At 37.1% G+C, this 18,641-nt stretch overlaps 1 protein-coding gene and 1 non-coding gene across 3 annotated transcripts; one reads left to right on the top strand and one right to left on the bottom strand.

Annotated features, from left to right (window-relative positions):
* Positions 1 to 3,659: 3,659 nt before the first annotated feature.
* LOC117276924 (U2 spliceosomal RNA) lies at positions 3,660 to 3,853 on the top strand. The gene has a single exon (XR_004507187.1). It is a non-coding gene; the product is annotated as a U2 spliceosomal RNA (small nuclear RNA).
* Positions 3,854 to 10,514: 6,661 nt separating this feature from the next.
* LOC104096957 (calmodulin-binding receptor-like cytoplasmic kinase 3) lies at positions 10,515 to 17,332 on the bottom strand. 2 transcript variants are annotated; one of them, XM_009603416.4, is made up of 7 exons: positions 17,198 to 17,332; positions 15,680 to 15,934; positions 14,828 to 15,111; positions 12,567 to 12,732; positions 12,385 to 12,474; positions 11,537 to 11,835; positions 10,515 to 10,881 (listed from the first exon to the last, which is right to left on the bottom strand). In XM_009603416.4, exons 2-7 carry the CDS (start codon positions 15,786 to 15,788, stop codon positions 10,672 to 10,674), a joined length of 1,158 nt encoding a protein of 385 aa, XP_009601711.1. In that variant the 5' UTR covers positions 15,789 to 15,934; positions 17,198 to 17,332; the 3' UTR covers positions 10,515 to 10,671. The 2 variants fall into 2 exon arrangements, with proteins under 2 accessions (XP_009601711.1, XP_009601710.1); XM_009603415.4 differs by having other exon boundaries at positions 16,110 to 17,319.
* Positions 17,333 to 18,641: the final 1,309 nt, after the last annotated feature.

Below are 18,641 nucleotides of genomic sequence, written 5' to 3' on the forward strand. Positions count from 1 at the left end.
ATCAATCTCCAAAATAGTTGTGAGAGGCATTTCATTCTTCTTTAAGATTCCACCGGCCCGTGTACATTCATCATATCTTTTCACTAGCTCACTAGCATCCTTGTAAAAAATGGGCCAATAGAAGCCGCAACTAAGCACTTTGGCCACCGTTCTTGCTCCACCATGATGACCACCATATGGTGAAGAATGACAAGCCCCAAGAATTTTACCTTGCTCTTCTTTCGGTACACATCTTCTAATCACCCCATCCGTAAAAATCCGAAAAAGGTATGGTTCATCCCAATAATAATCTTGACAATCCCGTTTGAGCTTCTTCCTTTGGTTTGAAGAGAACTCATCCGGAATGATTCAACACACAAGAAAATTTGCTAGATCCGCGAACCATGGCACCTCTTTCATTGAAATAGCCAAGAGTTGCTCATGGGGGAATGAGTCATTGATTTCAAGGCTATCATGCGGCCTCCCCTCCTCCTTCAAACGAGACAAGTGGTCCGCCACTTGGTTTTCACTCCATTTTTTATCTTAGATGTCAATATCAAACTTTTGCAACAAAAGAACCCATCTTATCAACCGAGCTTTGGAGTCCTTCTTGCTCATAAGATACCGAAGCATATCATGATCCGTGTGGACAATAACTTTTGCACCCATCAAGTACGGGCAGAACTTTTCAATTGCAAACACAATGGCAAGGAGCTCTTTTTCCGTAACGGTATAGTTGACTTAGGCACTATTCATAGTCTTACTAGCATAGTAGACCGAATAAAATTTTTGTTGATGCGTTGCCCCAAAACAGCCCCAACCGCTACATCACTTTCATCACACATGAGTTCAAAATGGACACTCCAATTTGGAGCGGTAATGATAGGGGTAGTTGTCAACTTGAACTTCAACAATTCAAAAGCTCTCATGCAATCATCATTGAAGTTGAACTTAGCATCCTTCTCAAGAATCTTGCACAATAGATTTACCACCTTAGAGAAATCTTTGATGTAGCGCCGGTAAAAACCCGCGTGGCCTAAGAAACTCCGTACACCCTTCACCGAAGTTGGAGGTGAAAGTTTAGAAATCACCTCAATCTTTGCCTTGTCAACTTCAATTCCATTCTTGGAGATTTTGTGGCCAAGGACAATGCCTTCCTCGGCCATGAAATGACATTTTTCCCAATTAAGTACCAAATTTATTTCTTCACATCTAGCCAACACTTTATCCAAATTTGCAAGACAAACATCAAAAGAATCTCCAACCACCGAGAATTTATCCATAAAAACTTTAAGGCAGTCCTCCACAACACATCTCAATTAAAGATATGATACGGTCGTATGCAACTATGAGTCGGGTCGAATTCACTGGGAGTTATAAGGGGTGTCAGAAGTAGATATTTGAAGCAAGCGAATGGACTACCTAAAATTGCACTTCCACAACAGAGTTTTGATTTCTACTTCTACTATTACTCTAATGATAGCAAGCTAAGGTAAATAGACTAGAGATGAATATTTTTTATGTTTTACCAAATAGTTTAAAGGCCTAGGGATGTGATCATAACCTAGGTGTTTGCCTAATGGGATAAAGACGTTAACACTTGTTTTGTTTATTGGGGTGTATTATAGCTCTCAACTCTATGTTACCCACTCAATACCTCTCGGTCAAAGAGTGATTTTGCCAAATTTGGCTTTCTCAAGCCCAAATGGGTATCAAGCAAAATAGTTGATATGAGTTCAAGTCGGGTTATTACTATCTCTAGTTCGAACCCTTTAATTATGCTACTCAATCTCTCAATTAACCCAATTCCTTATTAGTCAAGTTATCCTAGACTAGGTCCCTCTTTCTCAAGTAGAGACTAAGTCAAATAGGCATGAATCAATATTTGCAACCATTAATTCTAAATTGAAGCATGAACTAAGCTAAATAATCAACACTCAATCATAAACAAACATTAAATTAAATACCCATAAGGTTTACACACTAGGGTTGCATCACAACCCTAGTAAAAAATAAAGAAGAAAAGATAATTAAACTCATAATGAAAGATTAAAATCATGAAATTTAATGTTTATACACTAAAATAATGTCAAACTTCCTAAAGTAGTAAAAAGAAATGGCTACAGCAGCTTTTAATATTCAAACTTGACCTAAATTTGTGAAACTCGTCTATTTATACTGGGCCAAAAATCGCAGACAAAAATGCCTCTCGGGAGGTTCTGCAGTCGCACAATTCCATGTGTGGTCCGCAGATTTTTTCAACTGGCAGGAAGGTGAGTTTTTGCGGCCACACATTTTTGGATTGCGGCTGAGAAGCAACTTCTGCGGCCGCACAATTCTTGTGCGGTCCGCACTTCACAAAGGCATCAGGACTTGGTCTTTTTTTGCATATTCTCTGAACTTTGAATCTTTGTCAGTGAAAGCCCAGTTCTGTGGCTGCACAATTCATGTTTGGTCCGCACATTACAAATAATCCTGTTGGATTCTGCTGCTTGGTTTGCGGCCGCATATGGAATTCTGCGGTACGCAATTTCTTCTGCGGACCGCACATCTTTACTTCTGCGCCCTTTATTGCCTTGTGCTTTGGAACACTCTTTTTTAGTCGGATTTCATCATGGGAGACCAAACTTCCAGTATTCCTGTAATTTTTATAATTTTATTAGTTTCGGAGAAATAATTCAATACTTTCGGACTAAAATAAAAGCTAAAAGGTGCTAATAAGCAGTCAAAATCCCCACTTATCATTCGTGATGAACAAAATAAACTTCTACCAAAAATACTTTACGCATTTGCGGCATAGTCCTCGTGAACGTGATGCACAGCAGCTCCAACCTTACGCGGTCGCTTCAGCTACTTCGCGAACATAAAGACATTCTCCCTAGTCCTCAGCTTCTCTTCTCAACTCAATGCGAATGCGAGCATAAGGACGTGAATGCGATGCCCATGCCTCACAAAGGTACGCGAACGTGATAGAACAATCGCGAACTCGAAGAAGTAAAAAGGCCAGCTCTCATAATACACTACGCGATCGCGACCCAATCTTCGCGGTCGCGAATAAAGCCTGAAACACCAGAAATCAGCACTGTCAAAGAACATGGAAATGGTCTGAAACACGTTCGCAACTCACCCTTGCCCCTCGGGACCCCGTCCAATTATACCAATAAGTCCCATAACATAATACGGACCTACTCGAGGCCTCAAATTATGCATAACAACATCGAAACGATGAATCGCACCACAAATTAAATATAATGAACTTTGAATCTTTCAACTTTCAAAACTCGTGCCGAAACATATCAAATCAACCCGGAATGAACTCAAAATTTACACACAAGTCCCAAATGACATAACGAAGCTATTCCCATTTCCGGAACCACAATCCAAACCCGATATCATCAAAGTCAACTCTCGGTCAAACTTAAATATTTCAAATCCTCAAATTTTCAACTTTCGCCAATTAGCGCTGAAACCTTCTAGAAATATCTAAATGTAAATTCGGGCATACTCCCGAGTCCAAAATTACCATCCGGACTTAATAAAATTATAAAAACTCCAAACCGAGGTCAAATATAGTTAGTTGAAAGAAGCATAAAAGCTCTTCTAGTGCCACATCGACTGAATAGCATAACTCCTATGTACAAAGTTGGATATAAAGGAGTCCAAGCGAAAAATAAAAAAGCTTACCTTTCTCGGCCTTTTGGCTAATATCAAGTGTAGTATCTGTTTTTATCGGTTTAATATCTGATATGAGTGTTATCGATTCACACGATATTAACTTTATTTTTAAGGGGAAGATCCATCACAATAGCTTGCTATTGGGATCTTCGTGTGTCGCCTTAGTGTTGCACTACAGCCTTGGCCCGGCACATCCCACCAATTTTAGTCCTAACTTTTTTTCAGTTAGTCCTTTTTTGGTCTTTGTTCAATAGTATTTTTACCTAATGATTATTTTGTGCGACATGGTATAAATTTTAAATGTCGAAGGTGTATGAGTAATGAAATAGAAGGCAATACAAAAAGCACATTAAATCAAGAACTTCTAATATAATAGAAGAATTAACCTAAATAGTTTTTCATCCAATCATTTAAATTAAAAGTAGATAGCATATGTATAAAACTATGCATAATTCGTATATAATGTAGGTATAACAGATTCATGAATTTAGTTGGCTATTTGCGTAAAGGCGATATTGAAAGACACCGAAAGAATTCTTCTCCCTCTCAACAGCTACAAATACCACTCTTTGGTCTTTTACTAAAATGTCTCATTTTTCGTATAAGAGACAATATGAAATTCTTGTATTAAAGAAAAATAGATCAGAAAAGCAACATTAAATTTCAAAGTATCCTTACTTTCAAAACAATTTTTCATTATTCTTATTAGATGCATTATGTTTTACTCTACCGGTACAACATTGAAAAATTTTAGTACTTGTTGGTATAGCTTCAATAAATAGAGATAACTAAAATTAAGTGCAAAGGTGGCTCAAGAGGTGGCTAGTAAAGCCTTTGCTTTAGGCCTCCTAAAAATATTTTTAGTTGTGAATTTTCTATCTTATTTTCGCTTAGACAATATTGAAGTTTATAGGGAATAAAATACGAACTCAAAAGTAGAAAGAAAGACTATCTATTTTTTAACAATGGAAATATTTTAGAATTTTGAATTAAGCTACTCAAATCTTCATATTGGTAAATAATATATTTTAAGAAAAATAAGATCCAAGATAACACATTATAAATACGTAGCTAACATCTTATTAACTTGAATTTTCTCGCCAATGTAAATATTAATACTCGATATTATATTTTGTAAAATAACTACACTACAAACAAAAAGAAATAAAAAAATAAACTAAATATCAATATTATATTTTGTAAGATAAATTGAAAGAGACAAATAGAGAGAGGGAAAAAAAAAAGAAATGCCCCTAATTAAAAATTTGGCTTAAGGCCACGAATTGTATTGAGTCGTCCTTGTTTAAGTTGATTAAGTGGATGAATAAAAGAATAATGTAACAAAAGAAACAATAATCTAACAGATCTTACATGCATTAGCTATTCCATTCATTTCTCGTCTCACTTTATGTAGCTAGAAAAGTATGGTGGAACTAGAAACCTAAAACAAATAGTATAGAACACAAAACAAAATAAAAAAGTAATGAGAAGCTATAGGTTGTCATTTGGAATACATTTATACTATTTTATCATTTCTAAATTGTGAAATTATCCACTCTCTATTACTCAAACTAAAAAAGAAAAAATCTCACAAAGAACAAGGGAGTTTGACTTAAACTGGTGGATCTATATGGTCATTCAAGAACATTGTTAACTTTTCAGCCAAATATTATTGCTTTATATGTTTAATCCATATTTGTTATATTTTTATACATTTGGTATTTGGTATATTCAGTTTTTATAATTATATAAATAAAAAATTTAAAATTTTCTCGACACTCATAACTTAATTGTAACGACCCGTCTGGTCGTTTTGAGAGTTGTAGCCACGTTCCTCCATTTACTTTTAGTTTTATGCTTATTAGTTGCTACTCCTTCCGTTCCAATTTATGTGAACCTATTTGACTGGGCACGGAGTTTAAGAAAAAATGAAGACTTTTGAAATTTGTGGTCCTAAACAAGTCAAAAAGGGGCCCAGAGTATTTGTGTGGTTATTAAAGCTTCTCATTTAAGGTAGACTTGTAAGTTTAAGCAAAATTATTTTCAAATTTAGAAAGGGGTCATTCTTTTTGGAACGGACCAAAAAGGAAATAGGTTCACATAAACTGGAACGGATGGAGTATGTGACTTCACGGGATAGTTGGTTCGGTCCCGGAGAGGTTTCGGAATGAGATGAGATACTTAGTCTCAAGGTTGGAAGCTTAAGTTGAAAATATTGACCGGATGTTGACTTATATGTAAACGACTCCGAAATGGAGTTTCGATGGTTCTGTTAGCTCCGTTGGATGATTTTGGGCTTAGGAGCATATCCGAATTATGATTTGGAGGTTCGTAGTTGAATTAGGCTTGAAATGGCGAAAGTTGAAAATTTAGAAGTTTGACCGAAAGTGGACTTTGTGGTTACCGGGCTCGAATTAGGGTTCCAGGAGTTGGAGTAGGTTAGTGGTGTCATTTGTGACTTGTGTGCAAAATTTGAGGTCAATCGAACTTGATTTGATAGGTTGCGGTATCGAATGTAGAAGTTGGAAGTTCATAAGTTCATTAAGCTTGAATCGATGCGCGATCCGTGGTTTTAGCGTTGTTTGATGTGATTTGAAGGGTCGACTAAGTTCGTATCGTATTTTAGGACTTGTTGGTATATTTGGTTGAGGTTCCGTAGATCTCGGGTGGAATTTGGGTGGTTAACGAATCAAGGTTTGGAGTTGAAGGGTTGCTGAAGCTGGGAGTCTTCTGGTGCAATCGCACCTGCGGAGCTTTGATCGCAGGTGCGAGCTGGGAAGTGCAGGTGCGGCCAGGAGAAGGAAGTGCAGTGGTCGCAGGTGTGAAGGTTTGACCGCACCTGCGTGACCACAGATGCGGTAAGGTTGAGCGCAGAAGCGAGGGGGAAGTGCAGGAGAGGAAGAAGGCCGCACCTGCGTGTGCACAGAAGAGGAGAATGTTTCCGCAGGTGCGAAGGCATGTCCCCAGTGAATTACCGCAGAAGCGGAAGAGTTGTCGCTTACACGAAGCCACATGTGCGGGTAAGTTGTCGCGGGTTCGAGAAAGCCTAGACAAAATATAAACGTTGGGTTCCGAGGGTTTTATCATTTCTTGACTTGTGGTTATTTTTATTCAATAATTATGTTTCCCAATAGAATTTTCCACCTAGATTGTGTAGTTTTGAGGTGTAATTTTGGGAGTTGAAGCTAGGGATTTGGAGAGTTTAAATTGGGGATTTGGGTATAGAATTGATGTCGTATTTTGATAAATTTGGTATGGTTAGACTCGTGATTGGATGAGCTTTTGGATTTTGTGACTTTTATCGGATTTCGAGACGTGGGCCCTGGGGCCAACTTTTGAGTTGACTTTTTGACATTTGACTAAAAACTTAGTATTTTCTTATGGAATTGATTCCTTTAACTCGTGTTGATTGTATCGAACCGTTTGTGGCTAGATTTGAGGCATTAAGAAGCCGTTTCGCGAGACAAGGGCGTGTTGGAGTACAGATTTGCACAATTTGAGGTAAGTAACACTTCTAAATTTGGTTATGAGGGTATGAAACCCCGAATTACGTGTTATGTATTTGGTGTTTAGGTGACACACACTCTAGGTGACGGGCGTGTGGGCGTGCACTGTTAGAATTGTGACTTGGTTGATTCTATGGAACTATATAGTTGATTAATCTTGTTGTTACCTGTATTTCCACCATGTGTTAGAGAAATTGAGATATTGTATGTTAGAAATCATGCTTAGACTATGTGTTGAACTGTAGGGACCCACAGAGGTCATTTTATATGTTGAATTATCTGTTAAATTGTCATTTTGTACTTAGTCACAGTTTTTACTTGCATATTATATCTTAGTCTCTCTTGTCCTTTATTGATACATTATATCATTATTGTTTGGGTTGATGATCATAAATCTTGTGAGCCCGAGAGATGGGAGAGATTGATGACTGAGTGAGACCGAGGGCCTAATTGTGAGGATATTTATGGGATCGGGTTGCGCGATGCATCATGCTTATTGATTCATGCCATAATTGGCTTATATTAGCGCTTGGCCTGGAATTGCCCCTCCGGAGTTTGCACATCTACAGTGGGCGCAGGTACCTATTGAGTGCAAGTGCGAGTGCCGAGTGATTGTGAGGATGGAGTGACTGTGAGGAATGAGTGAATGTGAAGTTAAAGTGAACAGGAGGATTGAGTGACTGATACTCTGAGACTGAGTGACTGATACTCTGAGAGTACGCACATGATTTCATTATTGTCTGTACATCAGTTGGTATATATATGTCTGTCATGTAGTTATTGAGATGTGCAATATCCTGTTTCAATTGAACTTGACATGATTAACTATTTTGGCTTTAACTGTTGAACTTGGAAGCATGCCTACTTTTCTGTACTGTAATTCTGTAATTGAATTATATCGTGAAGCTCGTCACTACTTTCAGTCCAATAGTTAGTCTTGTTACTTATTGAGTTGGTTGTACCCACGCTATACCCTGCACTTCGTGTGCAGATCCAGGTATTTTCAGATACGGTGGGTGCTGATTATCTGAGCAGCTTAGTCATTCGGAGATTTCGAGATAGTTGCCCGGCATCCGCAGATCGTGACCCTCTTTCCCTATCTTTCAGCTTTATGTATTTAGTTTCAGTTTTTCATAGACAGTATTTCAGACTTGTGATATATAGACGCTCATGTACTTAGTGACACCCTGATTTTGGGAACTTCCGTATTGAGTTTGATCTTCTATCCAGTTTATGAGAGCTTTAATTATTCAAACCTGTTTTAGTTCATTTTTCATTTTAAAGTGTTGGAAATGTTTTGAGGTGTCGTCTTGCCTAGTACCATGTTAGGCGCCATCACAACAGGCTAAGTTTTGGGTCGTGACATTAATACTGTGTATTGGCCATAAAAAAGGCATGCTAATTCTTTTGAGGGGTTTTCTTCATTGTCACCAAAAAAAGATTTAATTGCAGGTCCAACTATGTATACTCCTTTACTCCTTCCGTCTCATTTTGACTCACTTAACTTTGTTTTTTACGTCCATCAAGAAAATAATAGATATAGTTTATTAAGTTACCCCTATTAAATGCTTTTTAAAATTGAGCAATATTAAAAGGAGCTATTAATTACTTTTTTAATATTAAGATTACAATTGAAAAAAATTAACAAATTTAATCTTGAATTCCTAAAGTGATACAATTGAAATAAATGTTTTTAAGCTAAAGTGACTGTTAATCTCGGACGGAAGAAGTATTTTTTTAGGCTATTCATCTCTTTCAGTTTCTCTTGTGAGCAAAGTGCATATAGCACAAGCAAATCTTGATGAAATTCCAATTGGCACTTCTTAAGATTAAGGGAAGCTTTAAGAAAAAGATCCACTGTTTCAGCCCCATTAAGTAGCTAACATTGAAAATATTTTGCAGCTGGGTTTTTTGGTTTAGTGATAAGAGTGTAACGCTTAATGCGTGAGTTAAACAGATTCATGAATTAAAATATTTTTAGTTGTGAATTTTCTATTTTATTTCCTCTTAGACAATGTTGAAGTTTATAGGGGAAAAAAATACGAACTCCAAAGTAGAAAGAAAGACTTTATATTTTTTAACAATGGAAATATTTTAGAACTTTGAATTAAGCTACTCAAATCTTCATATTGGTAAATATTTTTTTTTTAAAATAAGATCCAAAATAACACATTATAAATACGTAGCTAACATCTTATTAACTTGAATTTTCTTACCAATGTAAATATTAATTCTCGAAATTATATTTTATAAGATAACTACACTACAAACAAAAAGAAAGAAAAAAATAAACTAAATATCAATATTATATTTTGTAAGATAACTTGACTATAGACAAATAGAGAGGGGAAAAAAAAGAAATGCCCCTAATTAAAAATTTGGCTTAAGGCCACGAATTTTATTGAGTCGTCCTTGTTTAAGTTGATTAAGTGGATGAATAAAACAATAATGTAACAAAAGAAACAATAATCTAACAGATCTTACGTGCATTAGTTATTCCATTCATTTTTCATCTCACTTTATGTAGCTAGAAAAGTATGGTCGAACTAGAAATCTACAAATAATAGTATAGAACACAAAACAAAATAAAAAAGGTAATGAGAAGCTATAGGTTGTCATTTGGAATAGATTTATACTATTTTATCATTTCTAAATTGTGAAATTATCCACTCTCTATTACTCAAACTACAAAAGAAAAAATCCCACAAAGAACAAGGGAGTTTGACTTAAACTGGTGGATCTATATGGTCATTCAAGAACATTGTTAACTTTTCAGCCAAATATTATTGTTTTATTTGTCTAATCCGTATTTGTTATATTTTTATACATTTGGTATTTGGTATATTCAGTTTTTATAATTATATAAATAAAAATTTTAAAATTTTCTCGACATCCATAACTTAATACTGTGTATTGGCCAAAAAAAAAAGGCATATGCTAATTCTATTGACTGTCACTTAACTTGTTTTTTTACGCCCATCAAGAAAATAATAGATATAGTTTATTAAGTTACCCTTATTAAATGCTTTTGAAAATTGAAGCAAGAAACATGCAGAAAATACTTTGCAACTGGGGTTTTTGGTTTAGTGATAAGAGTGTAACGTTTAATGCGTGAGTTAAACAGATTCATGAATTCAAATCCTGTCACAAACAAAAGCTTGATAATTTGCGGAGAAGGGGAGAGAGGCGGGCCTATTATCTACCGAATTTCGAACTGTATGTCACTAGCGCTCAGGGATTTCTCGGCTATCAAATAAATTACTAATCCTTAAAACTACTGCCAGTAAGGAACTGTTTTCCTATTACTCACTCAGTACTCTTCAATGAAGATAGACGACTAATGGGATCGACAAATACAAAATACAATATACTTAGAGCAAACCAGAGATCAGTGAATCAATATCAAGAAAAGTAGCTTAACTGCTCACATATACAAACAATAAGTGGAAGATTAAGTATATCCTTTCTAGGGAATAAACTTGGTATAGTCACAACAGTATATTTGCAGTTATTACTGTCTTCTTCCATTCCTCAAATAATCCATTCTAATTGCCCAAAGCTGCTCCCCAACAATCTTCATATCGGGGCGATCTTTTCGTGTAGGTGCTGCACACTGGATAGCTAAACCAAACATTTTCACTAGTATCTCCCCGTTCACGGATTCCTTCAATTGAGGGTCCAACATTTCCAACACGCATCCTTCATTGTATTTCCTAAAAGCCTGCATATACATGTTATATTTGTACCCGATAAGTTAATATATGGATTAGTTTCTGTTGTTATTTGAAAAACTATATGTTTTCGTTATCTAAGTACTGGAGAAAGCAGCACACACAGTGAACACAATCAGCAGATCGAACAGAAATAATGCTAATCCTGCTATTAATTAACTTTTAACATAGACAATTGGATGACCCTTCGGGTTTGCCCAGTTGGTTTGGAAGACGGTCATCCATACGGATGACCTGGGATCAAATCCCCCTCAATGCCTTCTGGGTTGAGCCTGTCGCACATGGCTTGCCTAGTGCGGCTTACATCCCGTGTGTGGTTTGCAGGCTATTACACAGGGAGAGGTTTACCCGGTGCGCACCAAGTGTAGCGGCTGCGGGTTTCCCTCTTTAACCAAAAAAAAAAAAAACATAGACGATTGGACTCAAAGGCAGAGCCATGATTTGAAGCTTATGGGTTCGGAATTCGAGTTATTGGGTTCTAAATTATTAATTTGTACATAACTAATGAATATTTTAAGACAACCACAAGCTACTGGGTCTGGCCGAACCCGTAAAAGAAGCTCTAGCTCTGCCCTTGCTATTGCTAGAGCCAATAATCCAAGATTTACCCAAATTTAAAAGGAAAAAAATGAGTAAAGAGCTTACCCATCTAAGTGTCACCCTCTGATCAGGAGGTCTTTTAAGCTCCACAGGACGACGACCCGTTAAAACTTCTAATAACAACACCCCAAATGAGTAGACATCACTTTTTGGCGTGAGCTGATACGTTTTCATGTACTCAGGGTCAAGGTAACCAACAGTGCCTTTCACTTTGGTTGAAACGTGTGTTTTATCGGAGTCCGAGTCTCCAAGCCGTGCAAATCCAAAATCTGCAACTTTGCCACGCATGCTCTCTGTCAGGAGAATATTTGATGACTTGACATCTCTATGGATAATTTGCTTCTCTGCGGCAAACCAAAATAGGGTTGCGTCAAATCCAATGATCACGGCAGATCAAAATAGACGAAGGACCGAAACTAATACATCACTAACTCTGATCCTAACATAGAATCCTGGTTTACAAGAATGGATAATGGAAACTTGAACCTCAACACAGGAGTTGCCGCATAAATTATAGGGCAAAATATAAAATTGGCTGGTCAGCGAAAACTAATTGCATTCGCTAACCAAAAAGTGTATAAAATATATATATTTTGTGTATAATATACACATACGAAAAATATACATTTTGTCCGCTATTATTTTTAGGAGCGGCTAAAAATATACATCTATAAGTTATATATGGCTCAAAAGCTAAGGAAATAGCAAGATCTACACTAAAAGAATCTACCATGTCAATGTATCTAACAACAGTTAGCCTTAAAATTCCAATGGAGATTTGATCTTTTCTCTTTTCTTCATCTTTGTGTATTGATCACGTAAAGGAGTTTCAAGCACCGATAAACCATTGCTAACTAAGAAAAGAGAATAACTAGCGATGGACAGTAACATACCAGCATATAGATGGAGGTAAGTTAGGCCATGAGCAATATCAATTGCAATCTCAAGTCGCTGATTGAAATCTAAGATTTTTCCACGTCCACCTGCCAAAAGAAGAATAAAAAATTATTGCTCTCCACATTTTTACCATATGATGAAAGTTGTAGTCCGTGCACTAAGTTTATAAATGATATACCATCTAGATGTTCTCTTAGTGTACCATTAGGTACATACTCCGTAATGATGAGGCGTTCATTTCCCCTATCAACATAACCAAGAAGCCTAACTAGGTTACGGTGCTCAATTTTTGCCAAAAGCTCAACTTCACTTCTAAATTCATTGCTCAAAGAATCAAAATGTTCCTGCAAAATGTTCAGATATTAGAATTTCTCTCACAGATAAAATCAGATATATATAGCTAAAAATAAAAGGAACAAGAAAGAAAAGCCAATCTTTCATTCCTACACGTCAGAGTTCAAGAAATAAACTACATGAAAAGATAGCTAGAACCCAACCTATCAACCATGAGTAACCCCGACTACAATTTATGTGGTTTTTGTTTGTGGACTTCTTAATTTCACTTGCAAAAAATATTTTTGAATTTGGGGTTTATTTGAATTTTTTATTTGGGAAAAAGAAAATTTCTAGTTCATGTTTTGAAAAGTTGTGGTTGGAAGTGTATTTCAAGCGAAGTTTTTCAAATCTAAGATGTCCACTTGCAACTCTTCAATTTCCAAAAAATCTTTTCAAAAAACTACAACTACTCAGATTTCAGCATCCACAAGCGTTTTTCCAATTTCAACATCAACTTCAAATGTCGTCCAAACGGCTCATAATGTCACATTCAGGTTGAATATATACATGAATCATCAGTGCTTCCACTTCCGCCAACAAGGTCACGTCCTCTGCACCCCCAACCCAAACCACTCCAAAAAGAAAAGATTAAAAAGGGGAGAAAATGGAGAGCAAGAGAAGGAAAATACTTCTCAAAAAACCCTTCTAACTCAAATTTTCAACATCTCATCTAATTCCATAGACAATTGGTTCTCAACATGAGGAAGCAAAGTACACTGTAGAGAAGCAGCCAGCTAACTGCCCCCTTCCCCTCAGCCATTCTTTGCTGCACGGATAAGGTTTTGGTTTGAATGGCCATTTTGGACAGGTTATAGTAAGTCCCTTTCTCAAAATTCGATCTCCTTCCCTTTGTCCCAAAATCAGAGTTCATGTCTCAGTTCCTAAGTTAACTTGCACATGTGTCACAACCTAGTGTGTCTATTGTTCTCCTTTTGCAACTTAGATCTTTCTTCTGAATAAGCTATGTAAATTTGTCCGAACTAACTTTATCCTGCCTTTCCTCCTCTCACACGGAAAAAAAAAATCGAAAAGGGTACAGCAATTACTAGGTTAGTTCAGAATTTCAGAAGCTATGCCTTCTACAATAATATTAGTCCAATCAAAAGACACAATCATAGATAAAAACTAGCGACATAACTTCAAATGTGTGAGTTCTTTGCCTAAAACAGAGGAAGTCAAATAAGAAAACAGAGAAAGCATAAAAGTCAAATAAGCAAATTATCTTCAGAAAACCTAAATCATGAACTACTTTGTTGTGAAAGAATTATTCTATGACCAACAAGATTCTTCACATTAGAGAAACTATCTTATGTTTGTAATCTAGTAGGTGATAAATAGCACTTAACCTAGTAATTGAGCTTGAAACTAAAACCATGAATTGTTGTCCCACTTCTGATTTCTAAACTGGTAATTATCATCGTAGAAGGTGCATTATGGTCCAACATTCTGCTTACTTAAGCAACTCTCCTTTCCGTGGAAAAGATCTGTCTTTATGCCCCCTAGGGTTAACTGAATTGGCAAAGGTTGAGGGACTTGTGGCTTAGGTTGGCGCAAACTACCTCTGGTATTTAAGTAGAGAAATATGCGATTGGTAGGGGGGCATCATCCCCGAGTTACGAAGGCTGTGGTTGGCCCAAAAGGGTTGGCTCTGGATGGATTTCTCGGTCATCAAGAAAACAAAAAGAGCTGTCTTTTTACTCCCTTAAACGCATGCGTCGGTATTCGAATCTCTTCGTCATTGTTTTATTTATACTTGCGCAGTTTCAAATGACTAGATAAGAAAACACCCTCAGAATTTATGAAGGTAAATTGCAGAAAGGAAACGAATATGAGACGTTTCCTGATTAAGAAGTGCATATGCTGAGAGGCTTTCACTGAACTTAAAGATGCAAGTAAATTCTATTAACTCACTCCCTTAAATTGTAGAGATCAGTTAAAGGGAAGTAGGAAATTTATTTTGCCTTTTCATGCTGTATAAGTTAATGCAACTTCGACATATAGTGAATAGCTTCCTTTTTCACGGTTTTTCTGACAAATCATCAAATTATCGTGACATATACAAGATTTGCAGATTCAAGATCAGGTGACTAAATGGTATCTTACCTTCTTTGCGCGTTTAATGGCAACTACTTGACCATCCGGTAGTTGAGCTTTGTATACCGTTCCAAACCCTCCCTCTCCAATTTTTTGGGACGGAGAGAAATTTTGGGTAGCTCTGAGAGCCTGATTCACGTTGAGGTGAATGGAGCCAATTCTATTGAGTTTCGGAGACATGCTAAATCTAGAGGGACTAGGCGGCACTCGAAGTGGACTAGCTGGCACTCGTAGCGGACTGCCTGGTGCCTTTTCAGGAACAAAATTCATCTCCATGGAGGAAGCAGAGTCCACTGCAAAGGTAATGCAATTTCTTTATAAACAACCACCAAAACCAACAAAGCAGCAATTATCAGTAGTGGCGGAGCCTGGGTTTACATTAAGGGGATTCAAAATATAAAAAATAAATACATGAAAAAATCAAGGGGATTCAACATATACCATATATACATAAAAGATAATTTTGACCTAGTAAAATAGTGTAATTCCCCGGAAAAGGGGGTTCAAATGAACCCCTTTCCGCCTCCCTAGCTCCGCCTGTATCAGCGCTCCAGCAGAGCTTCCAAAATTGATTATAAGTAAAATAGTGTAAATAGATTATACATAAAAGATAATTTTGACCTAGTAAAATAGTGTAATTCCCCGGAAAAGGGGGTTCAAATGAACCCCTTTCCGCCTCCCTAGCTCCGCCTGTATCAGCGCTCCAGCAGAGCTTCCAAAATTGATTATAAGTAGATAGAAAAAAATTAATGTCATTGGAAATTTTCATCCGACAGTACTTAAAGTAAACTTATCTTCAGAAGAATGAAAACAGCTATAAACTGAATATGGAATTATTGAACATTGAAAAGGTTAACTCACTTGAATTAGGATCCTTTACAAGAGCAGATTGATCCGTTTCCTTCTTCCTTGCACGAAAACAAGGGCAAATTAAGCCGCAGCAAAGAATAAAAAAAACTGGTATCGCCATGACCAACTTTTGGGGGGTTACTGAAAAATCATCAGCACGTTTTTCCTTAGGCTTCCGTGCTGCTGTATCATCAAAATTGTGTTCGCTGGATTCTTGTCTGACCACCTTTTGTAGAAATTTTCTTCCCGACTTGAAATGTAACTCATCTGCAAGATGGTTTGGACTCTACTATATCACTATAGAAAATTATAAACCGCGATATCCAATAGAAGCAATTAGGAAAAATACATAGAAATTAAATGGTTTCTAATGAAGAACATCTCAGAAGGATTTGTTGGAAAGACATTTGAAAACAATATTGTAGCATATACGAGTGCATACCAATTGATAAGTCCAATCCACAATATTGAAACCCAAAATTTTGGATAAGGCAATGTTCTGCACGATCAAATTTGAGGGTGTCGCAGAATAAAAGTTTATCTACTAATATGCCGTTCACGTAAAATACTTGGCGATTTAGATCATCTGAATAGTCGACACGGTAAATTCCACAAGCTTCTTCATGTCCCAACAGCGGAGAAGCAAGAATTAGTGGGAACTGCACCAGCAATAGTATACACAGCACAAGTACAGCCATTTTCAGCAAAAAATGACATAATCACCCCACTTCATAAAACCAAAATACAACGGACCCATTGCAAATTCTTTAGCAGCCACAAGCAACAATATACAAGCCTCTTTTCCAGGTCAAGTCAACAATATCAGGAATTCAGATAAGCATTGATCAGGCAGGATCAAATTCCGCAATCAAAGTGACGAAAGTCAACTTTTTTTTTTCTAAGTTCCAATTGGACTAAAGTGGAAACTACCTCAAAAACCAAAATAACTTAACAGTCCAGATGCTTTCAGACTTTTTCAGCTAAACAACAGGAAATCCAGATTCAATAATCAACTCACTTCAAAATTCCAACAATAATCCAGCTGTGTCAATTAGAAATTGAAAGCCTCAGAACTCAAAAACCAAGACTTTCCAAAGTTTCAGATTGGAATCTCTATTTCTCTTTGTATTACCAAATCAAGAAATGAACCTGAAATAAGACAGCTAACTCCAAGAGATAATTCTTCTATACAGACAGCAGAGAAGAAGATTCAATCACATACCCAATTCACCAATCACTTAAATAGTACAAACCAGATCAATAAAACCTCAAAAACCCAAATACCCAATTCACAAAAAGCTTGAATCTTTACAATATGGGCATAAAGGGAATTAAAACTTTATCTTACCCTCTTCACCAAACAACCCAAATAGACAGATCAGATCAAGAAATCCTCAAAAACCTAAACACCCTCCAGTTTTTTTCACAAAAATGGTAAGTAATTAACTTTGTCCACCCACTTAACCAAACAACCAAATTAAATAAACACTGATTAATTACTCTGCAGTTGAAGTACTAAGAGAAACAAACCTGAAAGACAGGCGGCTAAGGTACTTGTGGAAATATAGAGAAGTACTAAAAGATTAGATCTTTTTTAGTAATTTATTCCAAAAGAAAAATCAAAATAAAGACCAATATTTGGTTTGGCAAAGAAGCAGAGAAGGTGAGGGCTAGTGAGGTCAAATATGGGCTGTCACTACGTAATATATGAAGTCAATGCATGCGTATGCATTCAGACGGCTAACTGCTGGGAATTGTTGACCGTTTGAGACGCTCTCTTCTTGGATTTGTTTTTGTCCCTTTCTTTCTTTACGTTACCTCTAAATACAAGTTACCCAAACATGGTCTTTCTTCTCCTTCTCTCTCTGTTTCTTTTGTTTAATGGCTTTAAATTATATATATGGATAATGTAATAGTAGGGGTATCAAATGGACGGGTAGGGTCAGATATATTACATGGTGCTTTCCTGAGATCTCTTAGAAGGGTGATGTAAGGCTAAGCAACTGATGTCCATGCGGTTACTATCCGCCAACTGATGTCCCCTCCGTACGCTAGACGAGACTGTCAGTGGCGTACAGGAAAAATGATGTCAAGAGCAATTGAGAGAATAGAAAAGAGAATGAGAATGAAAGAAAGTTTGATTGCATTAATGAAAGTTATTTCAGAAAGGCAACACAGTGTCGAGGGAGAGACATCAATATAGATAATTGTTTGCTTGGTTGAAAGTTTGACCACTCAATCCCCCTAATAATGCTTTAAAAAAATAAACCAAAGTTACAGGACTGAATAACTAAGCTAAAAAATCATAATAAAAAATACAGAAAGTAAAACTATTTTATATTTACAACAAAAAAGGCTTAGATTCCTACAAGGTAGAAGCAGGTCTGTTGGCGGCAACCTTGTCTTTAGCATTAGGGTTTGTGCACGCGGCGCTGGCCGCAGGGCATGGGTCGATTGCGCTGACAACGTGAGCGTGCTGGGGGCCCGCCTGCCGAGGGGCGTTGTTAGCATCTGCCTGAGGCTGGACGCTGGCGAGGGCAATCGATAGGGCGACATAGGCACATACGCGTTTATCACTTGGCGCGACCAAGACCACGGGGCCGTCCATGGTGTTAGGTGTTGTGAGGCTTGCCATGACACCATGGGGCGCGTCCAGTCATGGAGCGTGGCTGGAAAGCCGCCCATGACATTCTTCCCCACTTGTGTTGGCGACGTCCTCGGCGCCTTACTTGCAAGATAATCATTGATCAGTCTCTTATAGGCTTTGCGATTTGTTTCCCTCTCCCAAGTATTCTCCTACAGCCCTGCCATTTCACCAAGAACTCTTGGTGATCTTTTCTTGAAGCGTGAATCACTCGAACATAGAGAATAGCTTCAGTACGCTTTTTCCCGATTAAATTAGCGCCTCGAATACTGGGTATTGTGAGTTGGCTCTACGAAGGATCCTCCATGTCTTCCCGAAAAGGTAAGGCTG

The sequence above is a fragment of the Nicotiana tomentosiformis genome, chromosome 11, assembly GCF_000390325.3.
Source record: "Nicotiana tomentosiformis chromosome 11, ASM39032v3, whole genome shotgun sequence".
NCBI lineage: Eukaryota > Viridiplantae > Streptophyta > Magnoliopsida > Solanales > Solanaceae > Nicotiana > Nicotiana tomentosiformis.

What these genes read in the sequence shown, in the direction of transcription:
- LOC104096957 (XM_009603415.4), bottom strand. Translation starts at nt 16,365, where the DNA reads ATGGCTGTACTTGTGCTGTGTATACTATTGCTGGTGCAGTTCCCACTA. An exon ending in TGGATTGGACTTATCAATTG is followed by an intron (nt 15,935 to 16,109) that starts GTATGCACTCGT and finishes ACCATCTTGCAG; the next exon opens with ATGAGTTACATTTCAAGTCG. An exon ending in ACTAAGAGAACATCTAGATG is followed by an intron (nt 12,475 to 12,566) that starts GTATATCATTTA and finishes TTCTTTTGGCAG; the next exon opens with GTGGACGTGGAAAAATCTTA.